The 27,015-nt window shown below is 38.1% G+C and overlaps 1 protein-coding gene across 4 annotated transcripts; it reads left to right on the top strand.

Moving 5' to 3' along the window:
- The first annotated feature begins 276 nt into the window (after positions 1 to 276).
- On the top strand, positions 277 to 25,252 carry Dars2 (aspartyl-tRNA synthetase 2, mitochondrial). 4 transcript variants are annotated; one of them, XM_027935015.2, is made up of 17 exons: positions 277 to 934; positions 1,580 to 1,679; positions 3,221 to 3,287; positions 5,306 to 5,407; positions 5,776 to 5,871; positions 7,312 to 7,435; positions 8,147 to 8,193; positions 9,290 to 9,396; positions 10,487 to 10,556; positions 11,369 to 11,548; positions 12,888 to 12,995; positions 15,033 to 15,095; positions 17,812 to 17,964; positions 20,056 to 20,274; positions 20,488 to 20,598; positions 22,558 to 22,633; positions 23,324 to 25,252. In XM_027935015.2, exons 1-17 carry the CDS (start codon positions 808 to 810, stop codon positions 23,536 to 23,538), a joined length of 1,965 nt encoding a protein of 654 aa, XP_027790816.1. In that variant the 5' UTR covers positions 277 to 807; the 3' UTR covers positions 23,539 to 25,252. The 4 variants fall into 4 exon arrangements, with proteins under 4 accessions (XP_027790816.1, XP_071456399.1, XP_027790817.1 ...); XM_071600298.1 differs by lacking the exon at positions 11,369 to 11,548; XM_027935016.2 differs by lacking the exon at positions 17,812 to 17,964.
- Positions 25,253 to 27,015: the final 1,763 nt, after the last annotated feature.

Genomic DNA, 27,015 nt, shown 5'->3' with positions numbered 1-27,015 from the left:
CTTCACAGTTTAAAATCATCTCCCGACTCGCTCTGCGGTCCCACGCAGGAAGCCTCCCTGGCGCCCCTCCTATTTCAAGACAGTGAAGTAACCCAGGTCGCCATTTTAACTGAGGTCAAGGCCGATGACTTAGTCTTTATCAACTGCGCGGCGCTGCTTCTCGGTTTTCCTCGAGTGCGAAGCGTTCCCCTCCTATTTCCGCCCGTAGTAGGCATGGCGGCGGAAACTTCTTTCTGATTGGTAGAATGCCTTCCTCTAATCCTGGGCGCTGGCTGGGCGGGTACAAGGACCATTGATTCCCCGGGTCTTGCGTGGTTTCTGGCCTAGGAGTGCTCTTGATTTGGTTGCCTTCCTTTTCCTACGGAAAGGCTTAGGTCGGCTGCCAGGTCTAGATTTGGAACGCAGGCTGCTTCCTCCTTGTTTTCCGGTTCTGCCCGTGGGAGCCTTCGTTCTGGCGGAGAAGAGGAGGAAAGCGTGCGCCTGGTGACAGGCCTTTCCGCGTCGCGCTTCACACTGGTCCTATGGTCACTCGGCGCAGCGGCATTGATAGAAGTGGAAAGTGATGCCCTGACGGGGAGAGGGCTTTTCCCTATCCACTCATCCAAGGGCCTTCCAAACCTTGCAGATTTATGTAGTTGCTAGACACTCGTACCCGGATGTTCAGCGGAGGAGGGCTTAAATGTTGGAGAAGAGTGGGAACTAAAATTTTAAGGGACTAAGGTACATTTCCAAAACAGAGTTTTGAGCACCGTCCAACACCTGCAGCGTGGAATTTGTGATCGTCTCTCGCCGTCCTGGGGTCTCAGCATGTACTTCCTTTCCTGGTTAAGTCAGCTGTGCAGGGGTTTATCCAGACCCATCGGAAGGACAGCCCAGCCAACCTGGGGTTCTTTCTCCCGAAGTCTGGCGCTGAGTTCACAGAGGAGAATTCCAGGTGAAAACAGGGAAGAGCCTGTTCTTTGCAGCCATTTCCCCCCAGTCTTGATAGCTGTATGTATGGAGAAGCAGATCATTTCCTTTTTATATTCCTTATTATGCATTTTTTTCATTGTTTTTTTTTTGTTGTTGTTGTTGTTGCTTTTGTTTTTTAACGACCCTAGAAAGGTAACCGCATTGTAGTCTATTCTGTTTGGTTGATACTACAAGTAGGAAGCCAAAAAGAACCTTTCACATTTTTGATATTTTTCCAGTGTACAAGTGGCTATTACACACTAGTTTCATACTACAGCTATATTGTTACTGCACCATCAAACATCTTTAATTCCTAATATCATATTTCATTTCGGGAAAAAAGTGTAATATTTAGAATTGGGCAATTAGGATTTTAGGTCAGTGCAACTGCTAGATCCAGAAAAAGCTAAGTTTCCTAACCCAAAGCAAAAATTTGCATTCAAACAGTTATTCACTTGGCTTTTGACACATTGGCAGGTAAATTTAATACTGGATGAATCTACATGCTCTAATTTACACATTTCTGCCTGAAATATTTAAGAATCTGTGAATTGAGAATATTTTTAAGCAATCTGCAAGTAATATATTTTTAATATTGCCTTTTACACATTTGTTTTTTTTTTCCAAGAATTCAATAGCTTTGTTGCCAGGACCAACACGTGTGGAGAGTTACGTTCTTCTCACTTAGGCCAAGAAGTCACCTTGTGTGGATGGATTCAGTACCGAAGGTAAATTGAAGTATAAGTGGATGGTGGGCCAAGGAGCAGTGGCAGACCCTGTCTCATAATAGAAAATGGTTGAGGTATAGCTCAGTGGTAGAGCACCCCTGGGTTAAATCTCCCAATACCACCAAGAAACCCCTGAATGTATGGTAATTGTTTCCCGAAAGCAATTTCAAACCTTTACTAAAGTTTTAAGTATTCATGAGAATAAAAAGCTTTCTGTAACCCCTGCAGGACTCTCAAAATTCACTGAATTCTTATTTCTCATTTTTGTTTTGAAAGATCCAAATGGTGTCAGTCTTAGTAAGTACCAGAAGAGAATAAAAATGAAGCTTGGTCCTGGAATGGACTAAAAATAGCCCTGGGCTAACTAAATTGGAAGAGTTCCTATGACCAGTAAACTAGAAATGGGCCCACATCCTGGAAACAGCTGGGAAGCTTCAATAGCATGGGGAAAGAGCTTATTTCATCCTAATATTAGGTAGGGAAAAAAACCTAAAAGCACCAACAGTGGTTTCTTAAGATCAGAGCCTATTTTTTGTTGTTTAGCTCTGTATTCCAGACCATATGTGAAGAGATTCAAAATACATAGGCTGTGTGACCTTAAAAGCATATGTCCCAGGGCCTGGGGTTGTGGCTCAGTGAGCTCGCCTACCATGCGTGAGGCATTGGGTTCGATCTTCAGCACCACATAAAAATAAAGGTATTGTGTTCACGTACAACTAAAAAAATAAAAATAAAATATTTTTTTTTATAAAGTGTATGTCCCAAGTGGGTGGATATTTACCCCGTAAATTTGGTGATTTTTGTTTTCTGAACCCAAAATCTGTACCTCTTTCAGATACTAAAGACAGAATGAGGAGTGTAGATTGAATGTTAAAAGGTTGAAATCTGGGGAATTTTTTGGTGATTTGTAGAATTGTTAAATTAGTAGTTGGAACTCTTCTAGGAAATTTCAGATCATATACCTTTTTAGGAAGGAAAAAAACCTTAACATTGCTATATTTCAAAAATGATTTCTAATACCATATTATGTCTGAATTGCACCTTATAAAAAGTTTCCACGTTTCATAAAATTATCTTATGCAGACTTAAGCCAATGAAAAGTTCTTTTAATTTTTTTTTTTTTTAATTTTTAGTTGTAGATGGACACAGTACCTTTATTTTATTTATTTGTGTGGTACTGAAGATCGAACCCAGTGCCCCCACGCACGCAAGGCAAGCTCTGTACCACTGAGCCACAACCCCAGCACAAGTTCTTTTAATTTTAAATCTGCTTTTTCATTAATAAACTATCTATAGAAGAGTAGTGGGCTATATAAATGACCAATAAAATTGAAATTTTAAAAAATGACTTGTTTTCATTAATAAGCAATGTAGACAATAATTGCATAAATATAGCTAATGAAAGTACATAGTTATTCATAAAAAAGGAACATGATAAATTGCTTGGGGTTTTTGTTTTGTTATTGAACTTGTTTACTCTGATTAAACTTTGGGCTTAGAGATTTTATCCTAAAATGTTCATTTTATTTTTCATTAATCAGGCAAAACATCTTCCTAGTCCTAAGAGATTGCCACGGTCTTGTTCAAGTTGTCATTCCCCAGGATGAGGTAATAGAAAGTGTCCTACTGTTAAAAGCTTCTTTGATGCTGTGGCTACAGAAAGCTAAGTAGTTTGATATGAGTGTGTTTGAGATTTTAAATTCAGGGGCTTATTGTTAATAAAAACTAAAAACTACCATAAGCAACATTAACATGCCAAACTGGAAAAAAAAAATATATATGTGCAACTCATGTTACAGAAAATGGCTTCTCTAATAGCTAAAAGGCTATTAGAGCCAGGCACGGTGGCGCACACCTGTAAACCCAGCAGCTAGAGAGGCTGAGGCAGGAGGATCAAGAGTTCAAAGCCAGCCTCAGCCACTTAGGGAGGCACTAAGCAACTCAATGAGACCATCTCTAAATAAAATACAAAAAAGATTGGGGATATGGCTCAGTGGTTAAGTGTCCCTGAGTTCGATCTCCAGTACCAAAAAAATAAAAAATAAATAAAAATTAAAGAGTACTACAAATCCATTAAAAAAAAAAAAAATAGACCAGTGGGCTGGGGATACAGCTCAGTGGTAGAGCACTTGCCTAGCATGCACAAGGCATTGGGCTTCATTCCCAGCACCACAAGAAAAGAAAGAAAATTTACAGAAAATATAAATGGCATGCAGACAAATGAAAGTATACCCAGCCTCACTCACAGGTAGAGCAATGTGAATTAAAACTACCCAGAATTGTTTTTAACACTTTGGATTGACAACACACTGTGTTTGGGGAAGCAGGTGCTCATACATTCTTGGAAGGAGTACAATATCATCGCTAGCTGTATGGAGAGCAATTTGGCAATATCAAGATTATAATTACATATATACTTTGAACCATTCATTTCACTTCTGGAAAATTACAGTTATCCTACATCTAGACACAGATGCAAAATGTCATACATAAAATGATATTCATTTCAGGATTATTTTTAATAGAAAAAATGGGAACTACAATGTTCTCAATAAGATATTAGTTTAAAAAATAATATGCATCTTTACAGTGAGATGTAGAAAAAGAATGAATGGGGGCTGGGGATGTGGCTCAAGTGGTAGCGCGCTCGCCTGGCATGCGTGCGGCCTGGGTTCGATCCTCAGCACCACATACCAACAAAAATGTTGTGTCCGCCAAGAACTAAAAATAAATAAATAAATATTAAAAAAAAAAAAAAAGCAAACGCTGGAGAAAAAAAAAAAAAAAGAATGAATGGAAAAAGAATGAATCTCTTTACCAATAGGGAAAAAAATCCAAGATATATTGTTAAATGAAAAAAACAAACAAAAAACCCACAACAGGATATAGACGAACATGTACAGTGCTGTTATCCAGATGAACTATAGTAAGAGATGGAATGTGTGCTCACTGTGTGCATGTTTATACGCATTGTGAAATGGATCTGCTAACATTGGGTGCTTCTGGGGAGGGGAACTGAGGTCCTTGAAGACATGGATAAGATGGAAACTTTTATCTTTTCTATCTGTCTATACCTTTTGCATTTTGAGCCCAGCGAAGGGAAGACCTGCTCTAAATACTTACCATTCACATTAGATAAAAGAACTGCCGTCATGCCCATTGGGCACTGTGGGTGCCTAGTTGTGGTAATTTTTACAAATGCTTCTATGTCAAAGGAAAATAAGATTTACTCAGCTAAGTGAAATAGAAGCGGTGAACTATTTGGAGAACGAGGACTTGGAGGTGAGCATAGCTACCGTATAGTCCATTATCGCTATTGGACGTAACTGCCCCTTAGACTAACCCTGGAGACAGTTGTCTTCAAAGTATGAGGGAGGTGTTTGCATTACTAATAGTTGTTCTTATTTTCCTTTGAGAAAGTTTTTAAAATTCTTAACTGATAGTTTTACTTGCTATATTACATGGAGTCAAAATAAGGATGCAGTTTGCCAAATGTATTATAATACAGTCATCTTATGGGAAGTATTATGGGAGGTAAGTTGTGAATATTAACATTTTTCTAAGCCATAAACTTTCAGACACCTGTAAGTTCATTTGTTTCTTGGAACTGTTTTCCTCCTCTGTAGACAGCTGCTTCTGTAAAGAAGATTCTATGTGAAGCCCCTCTGGAATCTGTGGTGCAAGTGTCCGGAACAGTCATTTCCCGACCTCCAGGACAGGAAAATGCAGTTAGTAGTTTAGAAACTGTTTATGTAAATTTTACCTGTTTGCATTGGCAATATCTTTATACACATTCAGGCAATATAGACCTGTTGTCCGTTAGGCACTAAATGCTCAGTAAGTTCTACCGATAAACCTATAGATTTCAACATCTTCATTACAAACACATCTATATAAATATGCATGCTAAGACAAAGTATCATCCATGGGTAGGCACAAGAACATCAAAGCCATGCACAGACGTATATACTATACACTCTAATAAGGACCTACACATTTTACATCTATGAATAAAGTTGTGTGTTTTGTAAATGTGCATCGTGTACATGTCCTAATCAGCAGATTTTAAAATAGGTCTTTTCTCTCTGTCTTTAAGAAAATGCCAACAGGTGAGATTGAAATCAAAGTTAAAACAGCTGAGCTTTTGAATTCCTGCAAGAAACTGCCCTTTGAAATTAAAGACTTTGTGAAGGTACTAACTTCTGTTATTTGATGACCAGAATTTTCAGAGCTTTTTAAAGAAAAAGTTTACCTTCTACAAAATTAAACATCTTACCAACAAATTGTTCTTAAATAGCGGCAGTTCATTAAGCTGTTGCAGCCTGTAAACACCTAAACTTTTTTCAGACAGGTTGAAATATGGGTCTATCTTTAAGACTAGAGGTGTTATATTTAATTTCTTTGTTGCTCCAAAATGTTTAATGTTTTGTAAGAAAATTTATATCTATCTTGGAAATCATTGAATGGTGTAGGGGAATCCTGCACCTATTAAATTTAAGCCTCTAAGAGTGATAAAATTATGGTTAGAGTGACTTCTCAAGCCCAAACATGTAAATAGAATTACTGTAATTCAAGATGTTCTTTGCCAAAGTTTGAGGGATCACCGGAGCTAGGTAGCACTGGGTAAGTACATCCAGATGATTTTCAGCTGGGTCACTGTTACAGGCTTTTTTACTAGAGTGCTGGGGATTAAACCCAGGGCCTAATATGCCATGCCAGTGCTCTATCCAGTCCTATATACCTTATTTTAAAGTGATCTATTCAGGAACGTTTAAATTAATTCTGTAGCCACTTAGTCTTATATTTATAAGTTCTCAATACTCAGAAAAAAAATAATAAAATTACAGAGTTGACCTCAATGTGAGAAAGAAATATACAGATTTCTCAAGATAAGCATTTAGAAAGTGAATTTAGAGGTATTTCTTACTATTTCTGTTTCTATTATCTAAGAAAGGAGCTATTTTGGAGGGATATGACATTCTTTAAAAAAAGTACTCAGCACAAAGATGGATGCAGATTTTCAGCCTTGAACATAAGCACACCTCACCCATTTCTGCCAGTACAGCAGAGGAGGCTCCACCTGCCATCCCTTTACATTCCTTACACTTGTAGTCAAGGGTCCCCTCCAGGTAATAATTAAGTCAGCAGTTTTTGATGTGTTTATTTTGTTTTGTTTTTGCAGCAGGGATGGAACCCCAAGGGCACTTAACCACTGAGCCATACTCCCAGCCCTTTTTATTTTTAATTTTGAAACAGCTGAGGCTGACTTTGAACTTGCAATCCTCCTGCCTCAGCCTCCCAAGCCACTGGCATATGCCACCCTGCTGATTGATATGTCTTTTTAAAAGATCTTTAAATTTTTCACTAGTCAATTATGGACTTTAATGAATGGATTAATGTTTAATAGGTAAATTTCAAATCAGTGAAGGGTGATGTTAATACTCATGAATAGTAAGAAATGTAAAATCTGTATTAGTAACAAACTTAGAAGTTGTAGGAGCTGAGGCTGGCAAGGTGTCCACATGGTGCAGATAGCAGGCTGTAGGCTTCCTGGTGATGGAAGCTAAGGACAGAGCTAAAGATAACACCTGTAATTCAAAAAGTAAACATAAAAATCTTTAAATTTGTTTAGAAAACGGAAGCTCTTCGTTTGCAGTATCGCTACTTAGACCTTCGTAGTTTCCAAATGCAGTACAATCTGCGACTGAGGTCCCAGGTGGTCATGAAAATGCGGGAGTACCTTTGTAATCTCCATGGTAAGGGAAAGCCTGAATATCCTTTGGGGCTTTTTAGCATCCCTTAGGTTGTATTCAGTTTTATTTTATCCTCTCCTTCCGTCATGGGTCAGGTATTGGGAGAAATTTGGAACTCACGCCATGTGTAGTTTTTGAAGAAAATTTATTTTACAGGTGTTTGTCCTAGAGCATAATTTAGTCACTAGGTGCTCACTGGGTCACATATACTTCCTTTTGAAGGTAGTAATACCTGTTACATTGTTTAACCTAGCATTTCCCATTGTTATTGAAGGCAGGACAGCCCTTTTTTGTTTCTACAGCAGAAGTTTTCTTAATGTTTTGTTTGTTTATTGTTTACTTTTCCTGGAACCTTGGAAATGGCTTGTGAATTTAACTAGATACCTTGATTAGTTCTGGGGAAAATCTACACTATTTGTGTTATTGTCCCTACGCTTAGAACGTTTTGAATAGCAGAATAATTTAGTAAACAAGAATCCATCAAGTATTTAGGATTATTTTGTATCAAAAGTATCAGCTTTATAAAAGAACAGAATCTTTTGAAAAGCTTCAGATTACTTCTTGGACTTATAAAAACCAATAAAACTAGGGTTGGCAGCTTATTTCAGCCCAAGTTATTAATTAAAGGAGAGCCTTTCATTTGTTGGACTGTAGTATAGACATCATATTTGAAAAATTCCTATCTACTAAATTCTGATATTTCTTTCTTTTTAGGGTTTGTGGATATAGAAACCCCAACACTGTTTAAGAGAACCCCAGGGGTATGTATATTCCTGAAATCATTCTATTAATAATGTCTTATTAGTTGTAAAACTGGACAACTTTGCTTTTGTATTCACTTGGTCCACTTTTATTTTTATTTCGTTTTACTTACTGCCACAGGATGGTCACATTAACTAGATTGTCTTAAGAATTGAGAAAATTGAGTCAGTAATTTGAGTCAGAACCTTTTATTCCATGGAGATTTCTTTTCCTTGCAATTCATAGATGTAAATCATTAATGAATTGGTTCCTTAAAAACAAAACCCTTGTTTATTAAGAACTGACATTTTGGGGCTGGGATTGGGGGTGTAGCTCAGTGGCATAGTGCTTGCCTAGCATATGTGAGGCAATGGGTTCAATCCTTAGTACTACATAAAAATGAACAAATAAAATAAAGGTATTCTGTACATTACAACTACAAAAAAAAAAAAGAACTGACATTTCAGCCGGGCATGGTGGCACATGCCTATAATCCCAGTGACTTGGAAGGCTGAAGCAGGAAGATCACAAGTTCAAGGTCAGCCTCAGTCACTTAGCAAGACACAGTCTCAAAATGAAATAAAATAAAGGGCTGGGATGTAGCTCAGTGGTAGACTGTCCCTGGGTTCAATCCCCAGTACAAAAAAAAAAATTTTTTTTTTTTTTTTAAACCAAACAGACATTTCTAAGTGTGTAAGTGTGTGTGTGTGTGTGTGTGTGTGTTTAACCGCCCTCTTTACCATCTCTTCTCTGTGCTGGGAGCAACTCTCCTGAAATGTATATCATACTCCAAGCTCCTCTCCACCCCCATCTTAGTCAGCAGCACTTCTCTGTTGCTCAGCACCCACTGTCTGCATTGGTGCTGAGACAACAGACACACAGATGAGATCCTCAGAAGCTTGCTGGTCCCACATCCCCTGACCTCATTTGTCTCTAGCCACAGTGTCCAAATCAGCATCGTTTCAAAGGACATTGACACAGCACCTAAGTTCACTGGGGAACATTGCTCTTTAGTTAATTTCATTGATGAGCTGAAGTATACACTTCCATCAGTCAGTTATACCTTGGGTTTATTTTTTTAATAATGTCTCCCCTTTCCCTCTCTCTCTTTAAAAGGGTGCCAAAGAGTTTCTAGTACCATCCCGGGAACCTGGAAAGTTTTATTCTCTCCCTCAGAGTCCTCAACAGTTTAAGCAGCTTCTGATGGTTGGTGGTTTAGACAGGTGAGTTTTTTATGCTATAAAAGTTGTCAAAAAAAATGAAAAGGGAGAAATGAAAGAAAGGGAAAAAATTCAAAAAAATTGTCTGGCCTCTTAAGATTATAAAATTTATAGGAATTCAAAGAATACTTAATAAAATACCCTGAAAACTTCATAGTAGTCCTCATTTAGTAAAAATTTATTGCTAGGCCCAGTGATGAAAGCTAAGGCAGGAGAATCACAAGTTCCAGGCCAGCCTCAGCGACTTAGCAAGATCCTATTTCAAAATAAGAAACAAAAAGGACTGGGGATGTAGCTTAATGGTAGAGCACCCCTAGGTTCAATCCCCAGTACTGAAGGGAAAAAAAGTTTATTTGGTATCTACCACGTACAAAGGTCTATGCTGATAGATGTGACAAGGTTAAAAAGAAGGTTTTGTTGTCATGAGTTAATAAGACTAGCAAAGCAGAATAGAACAATGAATAAAACCAACTGTAAAATAAACCAAAATATAAATGCATGGAAATTTGAAAACTGTGATCCAGGTTCAGTGGAGTGAGTCTGTAGTCACAGCTACTTGGGAGACAGAAGATGACTTGAGCCCATGAGCTTGAGACCAGCCTGAGCAACAGTGAGGCCCTGTCACAAAGAATAAAAAAGAACTTTACAAACTGAGTATGAAGAGGTTTGAAATTACATTGAAAGCATCCTGAGTCACACCCTCAGAGAGCTGCATTTCAGCAGGGGTGGGGATGAACATGCAATGGCATAGAACAGGAAACTACAGTGTGTTCCTACAGCAGAAGTACCTCAGTCTGGCTAGAGCAAAAAAGTAAAATGCTGAGAAGCACTGACTAGGAAAAAAAGCATCCAATGGTTTACATGACATTCTAATTACTACTGTCCTAAGGGGCCAGAGAATATTTTAGAAACAATATATAGAATAGTAACTTCTCTTGGATCAGCTGTGTATCCAATTAAAGTATCATTTAAAAAAAAAAAAAGTTTCTTATGTCTTTGAGGTATCATTATTAATTTATCTCACAGTCTGCCTCGTGATAAGTTTGTGTGTTCTTAAACCCATGACTCAGTTGGTGCTTTGTTTCACTTGTAGATACTTTCAGGTTGCCCGATGTTATCGAGATGAAGGTTCAAGACCAGACAGGCAGCCCGAGTTTACTCAGGTACAAAGTTACATCAACACCAGCGAAGTAACTTTATATACCTAACTTCTCATTAAGTATTATTCTGCACATATGTAGTTAAATTCACCTGCAGTTGAGGCTCTCATTATCCAAATTTTGGTCTATTTCATGAGGAGCATGGTCATCAGCTGAGGAATGCCAGAGTTGTCATCAATGTTTGATTGTTACTGACTTGAAAGTCCTTAAAGCAAATTTCTTGCATAATAAAATCTTATAATTCTAGGGCTGGGGATGTAGCTCAGCAGTAGAGCTCTCACCTAGCACCTGTGAGGCCCTGGGTTTGATCCTCAGCACCACATAAAAATAAATAAGTAAAATAAAGGTATTGTGTTCAACTACAACTAAAAAAATTTAAAAAAAAAACTTGTAATTCTGTATATTGATATTTAATTTGTTTATCTGTGGACTTATCAAAGCCATTATGATTTTATTTCTGTATGATAGCATATTAATAAGTATGATAAAGTGTAAAAAATCATAGGCTATGGAATTGGACAAACCTGGGATCACATGTAGTTTCACAACTTCTTGATGCCGGGTACACAGGCAAATTACCCAGCTTCTCTGAGCCTTAAGCCATGAGATGGTTGTGGGAACTAAGCAAGTTAATACAAGGCATTAGCATAGTGCCTGACCTAAAGAAGATATGCAATAATATTTACACTCTCTCTATATATTGTAAGTATTTTTGGTATAGAATCCTGTGGTAAATTGAAAGCAGAGAAATGTATATATACATATAGTGTGTGTGACTATTCCAAGTTAGTCTCCTTGTGTTATTTTGGTTTCAGATTGACATAGAAATGTCTTTTGTAGACCAGACTGGGATCCAGAGTTTAATTGAGGGTCTGCTCCAGTATTCCTGGCCCAGTGACAAAGACCCTTTGGTAGTTCCTTTTCCTTCCATGACCTTTGCTGAGGCATTGGCCACCTACGGAACTGATAAACCTGACACTCGCTTTGGCATGAAGGTATTTCTCCACACTTTTCCAGAATCCTGCTCTCAAATAGTTCCACAGTCTCTTAAACCATTTTAATGAAACTTATGTTACACACTGTTATATTTTTGTTACCTTGTTACAGAACTATAGCAAAAAAGAATAACATGTTAGCATTAAATTGCTTTTTTTCTATCTAATGTGTTCCAAGATCCATTTCCAAGAGCAAGATACTTGCTATAAAGTTTTTATTACAGTACTTACCAGTTATTGATTAGAGGGACATGAATAGTAACTTGAAAGAAAAAGAAGTATGCTTTCTATTTCAATTTTTTAAGCCATCATGGTACTTGGAAGGCAAATGATCCAGAGTTCTTCATTTTCCTTGGTCAATAAAAAACTCAAACACTTGAAGACATTTATTCAGATTATTAATATCTGTGTGTATGAAAGGACAAGAGTAGAATTTATATAGAGCAGTTTCATTACCAGGCTTTCCATTATTTGCTCTGAGAAAGCAGTAGCCCTTGAACTTTGTAATGCTGCTGATATTTCTGAACCTCAGTTCTCACAAAAATTTCTTAGAAATTGAATTCTGCCTAGTCAATAAAATCTGTGCTCAGTTTTTTTTTTGTTTGTTTGTTTGTTTTTTTAAGAGAGAGAGAAATTTTTTAAATATTTATTTATTTTTAGTTCTCGGCGGACACAACATCTTTGTTTGTATGTGGTGTTGAGGATTGAACCCGGGCCGCAGGCATGCCAGGCGAGCACGCTACCGCTTGAGCCACATCCCCAGCCCTGTGCTCAGTTTTTAGAATGAAAAAAATATGATGATGGGGTTATAGCTCAGTGGTAGAGTACTTGCCTCGCACATGTGAGCCACTGGGTTCGATCCTCAGCACCACATAAAAATAAATAAAATAAAGCAAATATATTGTGTCCATCTTAAAAAATATTTTTTAAAAATAGGATGCATACAAAGTCATAACTGTACATGTAGCTACCAACTTAACTACTCATATCTTCATTTGTAATATGGAATAGTGGGTCTTAAGTCCAACTGCTTGGGTTACATCCTGGCCATTTACTAGCTTTGTCATCTTAGACAACTTACTTTCTTTTCTGTGCCCCAGTTTACTCATTTATGAAATGGAGATAGACTGTCAGCCTAGTACTCTTGTATGAATGAAATAAATATTTATAAAATACAAGTTATAATGCTCAATCCATGAGCATAGTGCTTAGCCCTCTTTGAATGTAAATATTAACTTATCAAGATCTATTCCCTTCTTTGAAATCTTATTTGTAAAATGTTTTTTGAGATAAAAATGACTTCATGTTTAATTATCTCTTTTTGTTGCCCTTTCACCAGATTGTCGATATCAGTAATGTGTTCAAACACACAGAGGTCAGATTTCTTCAAGATGCACTTAGTAAGCCCCAAGGAGCTGTCAAAGCCATGTGTGTCCGTGAAGGAGCAGTAAGTGAAGCATAGTTCTGTTTTTTCTATAGTGTATGTTTTGGAAGTAAATATGTTTAACATTGGTACATTTAAACTTGAGGAAGAACTATTCTCTTTAAATAAAAATATGTACTTTTCAAAATCTAGCAGTGTCCCTAAAACTCTAAGTAGAGAACAATAAACCTTAAGAATGTGAGTTTATATTCGAGATCTTGGCCACCCTCTTTTTTTCCTTTCTTTTAAACACGGCTGTACACTGCTATTGTACTTCACTTGGGATAATTTCATTGGCAATACTTTATAAGCATAAATGCTGGATAGGATTTAGCATTTCAATCATAGTGTTGGTTTATCCAAAGACTCTTAGCACCTAGCATAGTCCTGGCCTGTTGATTTTTGGTGTTCTGAAGATTCTGGCATCAATAGGGGAAGCAAAGGAGGTGGAACTAAAAAAGCAAAAAGAAAGGGAGGTAAGAGGAGAAAGGAGAGTGGTTGGGCTGAGCAAGCACTCACTGTAAAGTGAAGGGACACATTTGGTACTGTAATAAGTATACTTGCTTTGAAAGTAATGAGTCATTCCAGAAGTTTCTTCAATCAGATTACTATTTTTGAAAGATTATGCTCGTTTGGATACATAGTATATTTAGAATGGGGGAAAGAACTCTTGTCTTATTACTCTATATTCACTTCCTATGTTCAGTGGAAAGTAATTTGGTATCCATATTCTCTCGTCCAAATAAAAAGTGTGTTCAGGTATGCCAGGATAACTTATTGCCTGTTGGTATTATTTACCCTGTTTCAAGTGTATCTTTTCGGCTGGGGATATAGCTAAGTTGGTACAGTGCTTGCCTCGTGTGTCTTTTCTTCTCTTAGTAGACTACAGGAATATATATTATTTTTCACCTCTTTGTATCTCCTGTTCCTAATGAAATGCCCCATGAGAATAGCTGAGGATGACCAATGTCTCACTTAGACATTAAGATAATTTGAAATCAGATGCAAAGAATTTTAAGAAACTTAATCCAGGGGCTGGGGTTGTAGCTCAGTGGTAGCACGCTTGCCTAGCATTGCGTGAGGCACAGGGTTCAATTCTCAGCACCACATACAAATAAATAAAGGTCCATCAACAACTAAAAAATATTTTTTTAAAAAAGAAGAAAACATTAAAAAAAACTTAATCCAGTTTATCAAAAGCAAGATATAAAGAATTTTTAAGAAACCTTCAATAAATTCTGAATCTTTTTGTGGATCTGAAATATTTTCTTTCACAGTTCAGTTATATTTTATTTATCCTTTGTATTCCACATCTAAAGACTTCTGGGGAATACAGACACAGCTCTTTCCAATGAGACCTGCATAATTGGGAAAAATAAGACCTATAATAAGTTTTAAAAATGTGTTATTTAGGGCTGGGGTTGTAGCTCAGTGGTAGAGCACTTACCTAGCACATGTGAGGCACTGGGTTCAATCCTCAACACCGTATTGAAAAGTCAATCAATCAATAAATAAGAGTTAAATTCTTAAAAAAAAAAAAAAAAAAGTGTTATTTAGAAGCCTGTTTAGGTAGCACACACCTGTAAGCCCAGCTACTCAGGAGAGCGAGGCAAGAGAATTACAAGTTTGAGGCCAGCCTCAGCAACTTAGTGAGGCCCCAACTCAAAAAGTAATGATTTAAAAAAAGCACTTGGGCTGTAGTTCAGATGAAGAACACTCCTGAGTTCAGTTCCTCATACAGAAAAAAAAAAAAAAATTATTTTTGGTCATTTAGAGTTCTAGTGGCTTTGGTGGGGTTGGGTGAGGTTAAGGTAGGTAAGGAGGTGAGGCAGCTGGGGCCGGGTTTTCCTCACCGCTTCCTGCTCTGGTTTGTGTCTTCCTAGAGAACAGGATCATCCCAAAGGATGGCAGGGAAATTTGTAATTTAGTAGCAGAAATTAAATTTGTATTAAATCTCACTATTGTGATGAAAAAAACAAATATATTTGTGTTCCATTGATGTTATAAACACGTTTATGAAGCTGAGTGTCATATTAATGAGTTTTCTTTATTTTTCATCAGAATTACTTAAAAAAGAAAGACATTGAGTCCATTAGAAAATTTGCAGCTGACCATTTTAAAGAGGTAAGGAATTAATTAAAGCAGTTTTCTTCCTTTTGGGAATTCAGTATTTTTAACTGATTGCTTGAGCTTTTAAGATATCATTAATTTTGAGGGTCTTGTTATTTCAGATCACGCTTTGACTTCTATTTATCTTTAAAGTTAATGTTACCCCTGGGTATAACTCTAAGACTTCAATTTAATTGAATTAACATTTATCAGAGTATGAAAGCTCAAACATATTCCATTTAAATAAAGGTATTTTTATCCAATTTGGAAAATAAATAGAGCCCTACATGTCAAGGTTTAACAAAAAGCATTACAAGCATGAATGACTTCCAGTATTCAGGGTTCTTCCTATACCTATTTTAAGACTCTATATCCAACTTCGACAGACACATTTTGTGTTTGAGACCAGCCTGACAACAGTCAAATGAGACTTCACTTTTTAGACAATCTCATTCATTTCCTGTTTCTTTATAGTCTATACCTTTGCTTCAGCCAGATCAACATTCTTGCAAGCCTGGGATGGTAGTACAGCCTGTTATCCCAGCTACTCATGAGACTGAGGCAGGAGGATTGGCAAGTTTGAGGCCAGCTTGGATGACTTAGCAAGTGGTAGAGCACTCAATTTTTTTTTTTTAAATATTTATTTTATTTACTTCTATGTGGTGCTGAGGATCGAACTCAGGGCCTCACACGTGCTAGGCAAGCACTCCACCACTGAGCCACAACCCCAGCCCTGTTTGTTTGTAATATTTATTTTTTAGCTGTAGTTGGATGCAATAATTATTTTTATGTGGTCCTGAGGCTCGAACCCATTGCCTCACGTGTGCCAGGCAAGTGCTCTATCACTGAGCCCCAGCCGCAACCCCTCCAATTCTTTTTTGAGGAGGATTGCTTTAAAACAGGATCTCAATATGGTGCCTAGGCTGTTCATATGGTCTCAAACTCATGGGCTCAAGTGATCCTCTTGGGTAAGCTCCCAAGTAATGGACTACAGGCATGTGCTGCTGTTATTTTAATTAAATTTAAATAGCCATACCACATAGCCATGGTTATTACTTCTCCCATCTGCTGTTACTGATGAGAAGTATAATGTTTGTATGGATTTTTTCCTTTACAGCAGACATGATTATTTGACTATTTTTCTCTTTGGAAGTTTTCAGCCTCCTGAAAACTTTTTTCCGGGGATGGGGGTCAGTGTTGGGGACTGAACCCAGGGAATCATGCATGTGAGGCAAGTACCCTAATCTGAGCAACACCAGCCCCTCCCAAATCTTGATGTTCTAAAATTTCAAGTTTGGATCACTTTTTTTTGATATCAGGGATTAAACCCAGGAGCACTTAACCACTAAGCCAAATCCCCAGGCCTTTTTATTTTTTATTTTGAGACACAGTCTTGCTGAATTGCTGAGTCTGGCTTTGAATTTGTGATCCTCCTGCCTCAGCCTCCCAAGCTGCCAGGTTACAGGTATGTGCCACTGCACCTAGCCTGGATCATTTTTTTATTCAAGTATTGTACACTTGAAGGGCCCTTTCAGTATGAAAGCTCATGTCTTCATCTGGGGAAATTTCTTTTACTATTTAATTATTTTGTTGGATTGTTTTGTTTCTAGGGCTGGGGACTGATCCAGAGCCTTACACATGCTGCACACCAATTCTATCACCGACCAGCTCTTATTGTTTTGATGTCATCATTTTTTCTGATCTATCTCTAGCATTTCTCCGAGTTGTATGTTGAACCCTTTCACATAGCTTATATTGCTTTTTTCCCCCCCAAGTCCTTTCCTATCATTTTCTCCATCCTTTTATTCTGTTTTCTAGCTTTCCTCAAGTCTTCTGTTGAACTTTTTTTTCATGTTTGTATTTCTAGTAGCTCTTTTCATTCTATTTTATTCCGATTTTAATGATTTTTTTAAAAATGCTGAAGAATTTCTTCAATGTGTGGTGATTGGGCATGTTTAAATATAAGGCCTTCTAAAAGCTGGTTGGAAATACAGGGTCCTAGGAAAGGCTTTGTAAATGGATAGGTTTAGGGTGAGCAACAAGGTTACTTGGCTGTTACCCTGGGGACTCAAGGTGTATGAGTCCTAAGCCTCTCCAGGATTCTGCTGGGTAAAACAGTTCCTTCCTGTGCTGAAGCTGCCTCCATTCTTTCCTAGGCCAGAGCCTTCTTCATCCTGCTTCCTTAACCATCCCTATATCATTCGCTTGGAATCTATCAGAAATTTCTCATCTACTAATATTACTCCCTATGCTTCATTCCCATTTTTTTTTCATTGTGGTGAGATTATTTTTTTAAATTCCTTTTATGCAGTGCTCAGTGATGCACGCCTGTAGTCCCAGCTACTCAGAAGGCTGAGACAAGATCACAAGTTGGAGGCTAGCCTCAGCAATTTAGCAAGACACTCTCAAATGAAACAGTCCAGAGATATAGCTTGTGGTAACATGCCCCCTGTGTTTAGTCCCCAAAACCACAAAAAATAAAATTCCTTTTTATCATTTTGAAGGGATTCAAGGAAGAGAATAGTGATAATCTCATATAAATTCCACTGGGAGCAAGAAATCTTTGTACTATGAGAAAATGAATCAATCTCACTTTTTAAAAAATATGAGTAAGGATTATGGATGTAGTTCAGTGGCAGAGGTTTGCCTAGTATGCATAAGGGCCTGGGTTCAGTCCCCAGTACCACAGATGCACACACACAAAGTAAGTGATTCTTTTTCTTTATCACAGGAGGTCTTACCTGTATTCCTAAAAAACAAGGAAAACTGGAATTCACCAGTTGCTAAATTCATACTGGAGAAACAAAGATTGGAATTAATTAGACTAATGGAGATTCAAGAAGATGATGTAGTCCTCCTGACTGCCGGAGAGCACAAGAAAGCAGTAAGAAGTCACCTGCAGGCATCTGTGCAATGGATGCTAAATGTTGCCTCTCTTCTCCTGTGGATGTGCACATTTAAAATGACTTAATTTCAGAGATGGAGCTGCATCCACTGTTATGTGTCTTTCAGTACTTCTTAATGCACTATGTGAACACTGGAGTCTTTTCATTAGCTGTCAGACTCCATTGGCATCATCACACAAATTAGATCTGACTCAGATTAGGAAATCTGCCTGAGTAGAGGGTCAATAGTTTTAGTTATATAACCATGAAACACTTTTCATTTTTAAGGTTTGCAGATGAAGGAAATTTGGTAGTTGCTGACTTTTGTACATAGCGCATTACCAAGAGTGTGGCGGGACGGCTCAGACTGCTGGAGGGCTGCAGGCTGAAAGACACTCCTGGACCCGCTTAGTCAAGGCAGGACCCTTTTTTCTCAAAAGCAGTAGTTGTAGGTGGTGAGTGCTACCATGCATTGTGTAAATCACCATTTTTCAGGGCATATGTGGGAGGCTGAATTTACCTTTAAGAATCTTTGAAAGATAGGCAAAAGCGTAGTATAAAAATCAAACATGAGGGGCTGGGGTTGTGGCTCAGTGGTAAAGTGCTTGCCTAGCATGTGTGAGGCCCTGGGTTCAATTCTCAGCACCACATATAAATAAATGAATAAAATAAAGGTCCATTAACAACTAAAAATATATTTTTAAAAAATCAAACATGAATATTGAAAATATATTGTAAATGTTAAACATAAATTCAATATTTTTCACTGTAATTTATATTTCCCTTACTATTTCTTTCAAAGGAAAGGTTTGTTTTCAGCTTCAAAGCTCAATATAATTCATTATCTTTCCCTTCTGCAATAGCAGAGTGAAGAAATCCATTTAAATACAAATTTTATTATTAATGAATTTCTTAAAAAATACATTGCAATTTTATATAACATTCTGCTGCAAATTAATTTGGTGTGAACCAAACATTCTGCTGTTTCTTTCTAAGGAAGGTAGACTACAATTCCTGCTGGACCTTTCTTGAAAGAAAGACACCAGACTGTGGGAAGTAACATTAACTTTCTGAAAAATGTCAGAATGAAGGTGTCCTGTGGGAATAGAATGGATCTGAAAGTGGCCTCCTAGGGGCTGGGTTTGCAGCTCAGTGGTAGAGCACTTGCCTGGCATGTGTGAGGCACTGGGTTCAATTCTTAGCACCACATATAAATAAATTTTAAAAAGAAAGATTTTTTTAAAAAGGTCCATCAAAACTAAAAAAGTATTAAAAAAGAAAAAAGTGGCATTCTAGGCATCTCCAGGCATATGACACTTTTCTGATAAACTGCCTTCTCAGGGAAACTCTGCACACCATAGTTAGCATTTATTAAGTACCTCCTGTTTACCACTGATCTAAATACTGTGTATATATTGATTCATTTAATGCCCATGCCAACCCATGAGAGAAGTACGGATATTGTTATTATTTTTAATATAAGGAAACTTGCTGGGCATGGTGGATTACATGCCTATAATCCCAGCTGCCTTTAATCCCACCCACTTAGGAGGCTTAGGCAGGAAGATCCTTTGAGCCCAGGAGTTCAAAGCCAGCCTGGACTACATAGTGAGATCCCATGTCAAAAATAATTAAGGGGCTGGGGCTGTAGCTCAGTGGCAGAGTGCTTGCCTAGCATGCATGAGATACTGGGTTTAAGCCTCAGCACCACATAAAAATAAAATAAAGGTATTCTGTCCATCTACAACTACATGAATAAATTAATAAGATCACAATAGTGTCTTGGATTAAATATATTCATCCCCACTTTACTGTGGATAAGGGCACAAAAGAGTTCCTAAATAGCCACACTGAGGCTCCAAGCCAAGTCTTTGAAGCTCTGCTGTCTGTGTTCTTAATCACTGAATTACTAGGTGCTCACCACCCAGTTAGCTAAGACTGCTAGTCATCTTCAGGTCTCTGTCTCCTAAGAAAGGACATCTCATTTTCTAGTTGGCTGCTCTTTTCCTAGAGAATAGTGCTTCAGAACCCAGGTGGTGGGCTGCTTATTGTTAAGAAGCTAACTCAATGTTTGTATCTTTTGTTTGCAGTGCTCTCTGTTGGGAAAGTTACGTCTGGCTTGTGCCGACATTTTGGAAATGAATGGTATGGTGCTCCGTGACCCAGCCCTGTTCTCCTTCCTTTGGGTGGTGGATTTCCCACTCTTTCTTCCCAAGGAGGACAATCCCTTGGAGCTGGAGTCAGCCCACCACCCATTCACTGCTCCCCACCCTGGTGACATTCACCTCCTGTACACTGAACCTGAAAAGGTACTATATCTGTATTTCCAAATAAAAAGGACATATGTAAATAAAGACAAAGTACTTCAAAGTTCATAGTCTAAAGATAGCTAGGACCAGTTCTGGAAGTCTCAGGAGAAATTGAGCCAGTGGTTAATACATTGTCTAAGTAGCTACAGCATCTTTAATCTGTAGAACAGAAAGCTAGAAGTTTTCCCTAATATAAAGGCTCTGTGAATCTAGGTTCGCAGCCAACACTATGACTTGGTTTTAAATGGCAGTGAGATTGGAGGAGGTTCCATCCGAATTCACGATGCAGAGCTACAGCATTACATCCTGGCGACACTACTGAAGGTAACATACCATCTAACCTGGCCTCACTGTTTTTCCCTTGGTTTTGTTAAACATCCGTCATGATTATTTGCTAGATACAAATAGTTTCAGCTTATCTCTCTACCTTTAGTGTAGGACTTAAAAATGTAAGTGAAATAAGGATAACATTAGTGCTTATTATATGCCAGTAACTGTTTATATACTTTCTATGCATTGATACATTTAATCCTCATAGTAATCTCATGAGATAGATACCTTTATTCTTTGAAATTTCAGAGATGAGAAAGAGGCAGATGAAGTACCTGACCTATAGTCACACACAGCACAAGATAAGTAGAGCCAGGAATTGAAGACTGGCTCTTGAGCTCAACTAGCTGACCACTACACTACTCGAAAGTCATTTCCAAGCCAGGCACAGTGGTGCATGTCTTTAATCCCAGTGACTGGAGGCTGAGGCAGGTGGATCACAAATTCAAGGCCAGCCTCCGCAATTTAGCAAGACCCTGTCTAAAAATAAAAATTTTTTAAATGAGCTGGGGGGCCTGGGGGTATAGCTCAGTGGTAGAGCACTTGCCTAGCATATGTGAGGCACTGGGTTTGATCCTCAGCACCACTTAAAAAAATAAATATATAAAATAAAGGTATTGTATGCATCTACAACTAAAATAATTTTTTAAAATGGGCTGGGGATATAGCTCAGAGGTGAGGCACCTGAGTTAAATCCCCATTACCATCCCCCCCAAAAAAATGTTATTTCCAGTAACTGAAAATGTTGAGAGAGAAAAGTATGAAGAGATTTTATGCCTTTTAATAGATATATTTGAGCTGTATGAAAGGTAGGGATATATTTTAGTGATATAGAGAGTGGGATTTGGTCAGAATTTTAAAAATTGAAAAATAAAGGTCGAGAATTTAAAAATTCAGTGATTTCTCTAGGATAGGATAAGTTTCATGAAGGAAACCATCCATCAATCCGGTCCTAAAAACTAATTTTGTGGGACTAACAGGTATGAAGTAGGATGTGAGAGCCCGTTTGGAAAACTCAAAACATCAGGTGCTCTTTGATTTTAAGGGCATTGTGAAACCTGTGCCCTTTTCTGCCCGAAGCTCCCAGACCTGTTTCCAGCCTACCTTTTTCATTCCTTTCATTTTCAAGCTTTTCAGAAGAGTAAGAATACACTTCTTTGCCTCTGGTGATTCTTAGCCCTTTCCTACTGCCCATTAGAACAGAATCATCTGGCTGGACATGGTGGCACATGCCTATGATCCCTGCTACTTGGGAGGCTGAGGCAGAAGGATCACAAGTTCTAGGCCAATTTAGTGAGACATTGTTTTAAAGGCTGGGGGTGTGGTTCAGTGGTAGAGTGCTTACCTGGTATGTGCAAGAACCTGGGTTCAATCCCTAGGACTGAAAGAAAAAGAAAATTGAATCACCTTTCCAGTTAAAAAAAAAAAAAAAAAAAATCCCTGATGTTTGGGCTCCACATAAATAAAATGATTGGTACTCATTTTTTGAAGTTCCTCACTAGATCCTACCCTAGAGTCTGGCTGGAGAATTATTCCGGTGCTTGGCCTTCAGCCTCTCCTGCCTCCCAGCAGCATTTGATACTTATGCTTTTCTCTTGGTCCCTGTGACAGCACAGCCTGCTACTCATCTTGCCCTTTTGAGCCTACACCTCCACCTTCCTTGGTCCGTCTTATTCCGTTCCGATTAGCAGAACAGTAGTGGTGGCAGTTACTAAGCACCAGGCACTTTTCTACATGTTGTCTGTGATTTGTCTTGTTCCCTTGCTAAACTGTAAACCTCTTTAAAGTTTTTTTTTGTTTTTGTTTTAACTCTGCTAATGAATTTTCATGATAACTTAGTTAAGTCACATTAAGGTTAACTCAACTTTATTTCCCATTAGCACCTAAGCCTTGAACACAGTACTTAGTGGACCTTCGGTATTTATATTTAATGGAATATCTTTTGAATTTCAGGAAGATGTGAAATTACTGTCCCATCTGCTCCAGGCTTTAGATTATGGGGCACCCCCTCATGGAGGAATTGCCTTAGGTAAATAACTTGTACATTTATAAACTACATTTCATTCCATAGCACTGTCTCAAGTTGGGGTTTTTAGCCTATGATAAGTGGCGGGTGGAGTTGAGGTCAAGCGTTCTATGAGAATGTAAGTTTGTTTTAATTTCAGTAATATATTTTTATGTATGTATTTATTTTTTGGTACTTGAGATTAAAACCAGAACTTCACACATGCTAAAAGCACATGCCCTAAAAGTATATTTTACTAGTTAAAACTTGACATAATTTTGCATTTGAAAGGTTTTTATGGTACTGGGGATTGAACCCAGGGAGACTCTACCACAGAGCTACACCTGGAGCTTTTTTTTTCCTCCTTTCCTTGAGGCAGAATCTTGCTAAATTGCTCAGGCTGGCCTCAAACTTGGAATCCTCCTTCCTCAGCCTCCAAAGCCACTGGGATTACAGGCATACACCACTACCATGTCCAGTTCAGTTCTGTAAAAACAGAATACTATGGTTGGTGCAGCCTAGATTTTATTTAGAAGTTATATATAGAATTGTAGTTCAGTGTTAAGAGTGCTTGCCTAGCATATGTGATGCCCTGGGTTTGGTCTCCAGTATCACCAAAAATAAAGTTCTCTACAAATTTTATAGAAAAACTAAGACATTCCCAACATTTGATTACTATGTATTTCTCATTGGCTAACTGTATTCTACTCACAGGGTTAGACAGACTGATGTGCCTTATCACTGGAGCTGCAAGCATCAGAGATGTCATAGCCTTCCCAAAATCCTTCCGGGGACATGACCTCATGAGCAACGCCCCAGATTCTGTTTCTCCTCAGGAACTGAAGCCCTATCACATCCAGGTCTCCTGGCCAGCAGACTCAGAAGCAGAAAGGAGCTCACTGAATCATTCACACCATCCAGAAAGTTGAACTTGAGTTTTGTCCTCTTTGCTTCACCAAGGCTAAAATCAAATCTGGATGTGTCACTCATATGACAAGTCTGTAGGCGAATATAACCCAGGAAGGATACTTCACAATAATTTATCAAAATTTCACAATATGCTTTTTTTTTTTGGTTGGGACTTTTTTATAAGTTCCTTTTTACTTGGTGTTAAAAATATATATATATGGCTCTTTCGCGGGGTATTGTGGCTTACACCTGTAATCCCAGCAGTTCAGGAGACAAGGCAGGAGGATCACGAGTTCCAAGCCAGCCTCAGCAAAAGCGAGATGCTAAGCAACTCAGTGAGACCCTGTCTGTAAATAAAATACAAAATAGGGCTGGGGAGTGGGTCAGTGATTGAGTGCCCCTGGGTTTAATATCTGGTGCCCTACCACCGCATCCCCACAAAAGGCTCTTTATTGGAGTAATATAGTGGCTTAGTGTTTTCTAATCATGTTTTTCATGTTCAGATGGTAGATTTACTCAGAACAGGAAATCAAATTATATAGAAAAATGCTTGTCTCTCTAGACTGCCACTTGATGGAGGGTTTCAGTTCATCCAGCCCTGATGACATTTCAACCATCAATAATATTAAGTAGCATAATATAATGCGTGTACACACACACAAAATCAGTCATGAAGTCTGTGTTTCACATTAAGCAAATTTTATAGCCTCCCTATTTATGTAAAATGCAAACAATACTTGCCCTGATTGCTTAGTAGGGCTCTTGCAGAAGGAAAAAAGGATTTATGAATCAGTATTCTTTATGTTTTCAATTTTTAGGGATAATCATTAGTCCTTGAATATTTTCCCTCTATTATAAATACTGACCTTAGACCAACTTCAAATATAAAAAATGTGGGGCTGGGGATGTGGCTCAAGTGGTAGCGCGCTCGCCTGGCGTGCATGCGGCCCAGGTTCGATCCTCAGCACCACATACAAACAAAGATGTTGCGTCCGCCGAGAACTAAAAAATAAATAAAAAAATTCTCTCTCTTTAAAAAAAAAAATATATATATATATATATATGATTTTGTTTTGATAAAAATAAAAATTTAATAATTGCAAAATGAGATTAATCTCAATACTGAAATTCTACTTGATCTTCTGCCTTGATAAAATTCCTTTGATTTATAATTTGTAAACACTATCAGTTTTATGTCCTTATTTTCTCAACACTCTAAGCAATATAACACTATAAGAAAATAAGACTCCACCCCAGTTAACTTGTGACACCTAGAAAGCTATGGAGTGCTAGGCACAATGGCACACACGCACCTATAATGCCAGTGACTTGGGAGGCCAAGGAAGGATCACAAATTCCATGCTAGCCTCAGCAGTTAAACAAAGAACCTCTTTATTTTAAATAAACCTTATTTTAAATGAATAAAAATGGCTGGAGATGTGGCTCACTGGTAAAGTGGTACTACTGGGTTCAATTCCCAGTACAGCTTCCCTCTCACACACACACAAAAAAGCTATGAATGTTTTTCCCTACAACAGCAAATTGATTCACTATTAGAGCTTTTCCCTAAACTTTTTTTTTTTTTTTACCTTGCTTGTGTCTCCCTCATTTGCTGGTTCTTGCTGGCAGGGTTCCCTTAGTTAGGTGTCCAATTCTGCCTGCCCTTTGTCAGTAGAATTTCTAGAGATGCCCTTTATTGGATAAGGAAATAAAACTTTACATCCATCAATATCATCTAAGGTTGTTGGCTAATTTCTAAATACATATATATATTTGCTGTTCAATGCCTAATTCTCACCAAACTGTCCTGGAAGCAAGCTGTATACAGAAGAGACCCACAATCCAGATCTTTTCTGGAATACAAATACCAAAGGCCCTAGGTCTCTGGGAGACAGTCCTGCCCCGACATACCAGAAATAATCACTTTGGGCATTACTCAACTTCAGACCATTTGGGGGGGTGGGGGGAACCACTACTGAAATCTAAGGAAATGTTACTATTTAAGACATCATCGTGGTAAGGTGATATTTGAAATTAAGCATTTTCTTTAAAAAAAAAATAAATGCATAAGTTTGGAATGCATAAGCTATAGACTGGGAACCAAGAGTATTTCAAATTCAGTCTCCTCAGCCTCCAAGAGAATTTAACTTCTTTTGTCCACTTCAGACATTCAGCCTTTGTTTTTTTGGGACTGGCTTACTTTGCTTAGCATGATATTCTCCAACTTAAATGGACTAGGGAGCTGAATAGATACTTCTCAGAAGATACACATTTGATCAACAAATATATGAAAAAATGTTCATCTCTAGCAATTGGAGAAATGCAAATCAAGAGATACTCTAACATTGACCTTGTTTGTCATCCAAGAGAACAGGAGTGACAGATGTACTCACCTCTTCTAGAAACTAGGTGCCCTGGCTAGACGTCATGTTTTGCTGAGGTAGGCAAGAAACATGGCACAGGAAACATCATCGCAGCATAGTAACATCTTAGACACTTTGTAAAGAATCCACAATGGATCTTACCTCACAAAGCTGAGTTCACTAGGAACAAAATGCTACATATGCTTATGATAGCACTATAGATGATGGGCAAGTTTCTAGACCCAGGAAACAGTATTTGCAGCTTCATCTCACATACTGCTAATCTGACTGCCCATGGACAGGCTGATGTGGGAGACAAAAGAGCTACCAAAAAATGAGTGATCTACAGAATCATAGATAGCAAGCCATCAACTCTAGCAAAAGAAAGAGTCATCTATCTTAGATATGATCCACTTAGAGGAATCCAAGAAGACCAAGCCTACTCTTACATAATACTGTAGGTCTCCTCAAGACCCAACTAACTTTTCCATGGCCTTGACTATGCAGGCAAGTCTAGTAGGATTAACTCCAACAAGAGGGACAGAAAAACATGAGAGAATTTCTCCCAGGCATACAGCTCATCTGTGAATGGGATGAGAACCAATGAGAAAGAAAGGAATGATTTGCACCCATTATCCTCAAAGCATAGTGCGTAGTCTGTTAATGTACATGTGATAAACAGAAATTGAGTATAACTATTTAGAAACCATTACGACAATTTGACAAGGTAATTCTGTTGAATATCAGTAAAAAAAAAAAAAAAACTTGTAAAGAAAAAAACAGAATGGCAGTTATTGGTGCAACCAGTCTGGAAAGCAGTGGAGATACCTTAGGAAACTAAGGAACCACCATTTGACCCAACTATCCTACTCCTTGGTAGATACCCAAAAGACTTAAATCAGCACACTACAGTATCACAGCCATCAATGTTTATAGCAACTCAATTCATAGTAGGTAAACTGGAAGCAACCAAGATACCCTTCAACAGATGGTAATGTGGTATATATACACACAATGGGTCATTACTCAACATTGAAAATAATTGGATGGAATTGGAAACATCAGACCTTAATTTTTAGTTGACTGGTGCAGAGGAGCAAACCCAGTGCCTCACTCGTCCCAGACAAGGGCACT

This window comes from Marmota flaviventris, chromosome 12 (assembly GCF_047511675.1).
Source record: "Marmota flaviventris isolate mMarFla1 chromosome 12, mMarFla1.hap1, whole genome shotgun sequence".
Taxonomy (NCBI): domain Eukaryota; kingdom Metazoa; phylum Chordata; class Mammalia; order Rodentia; family Sciuridae; genus Marmota; species Marmota flaviventris.
This window is presented reverse-complemented; position numbering and strand designations above follow the sequence as displayed.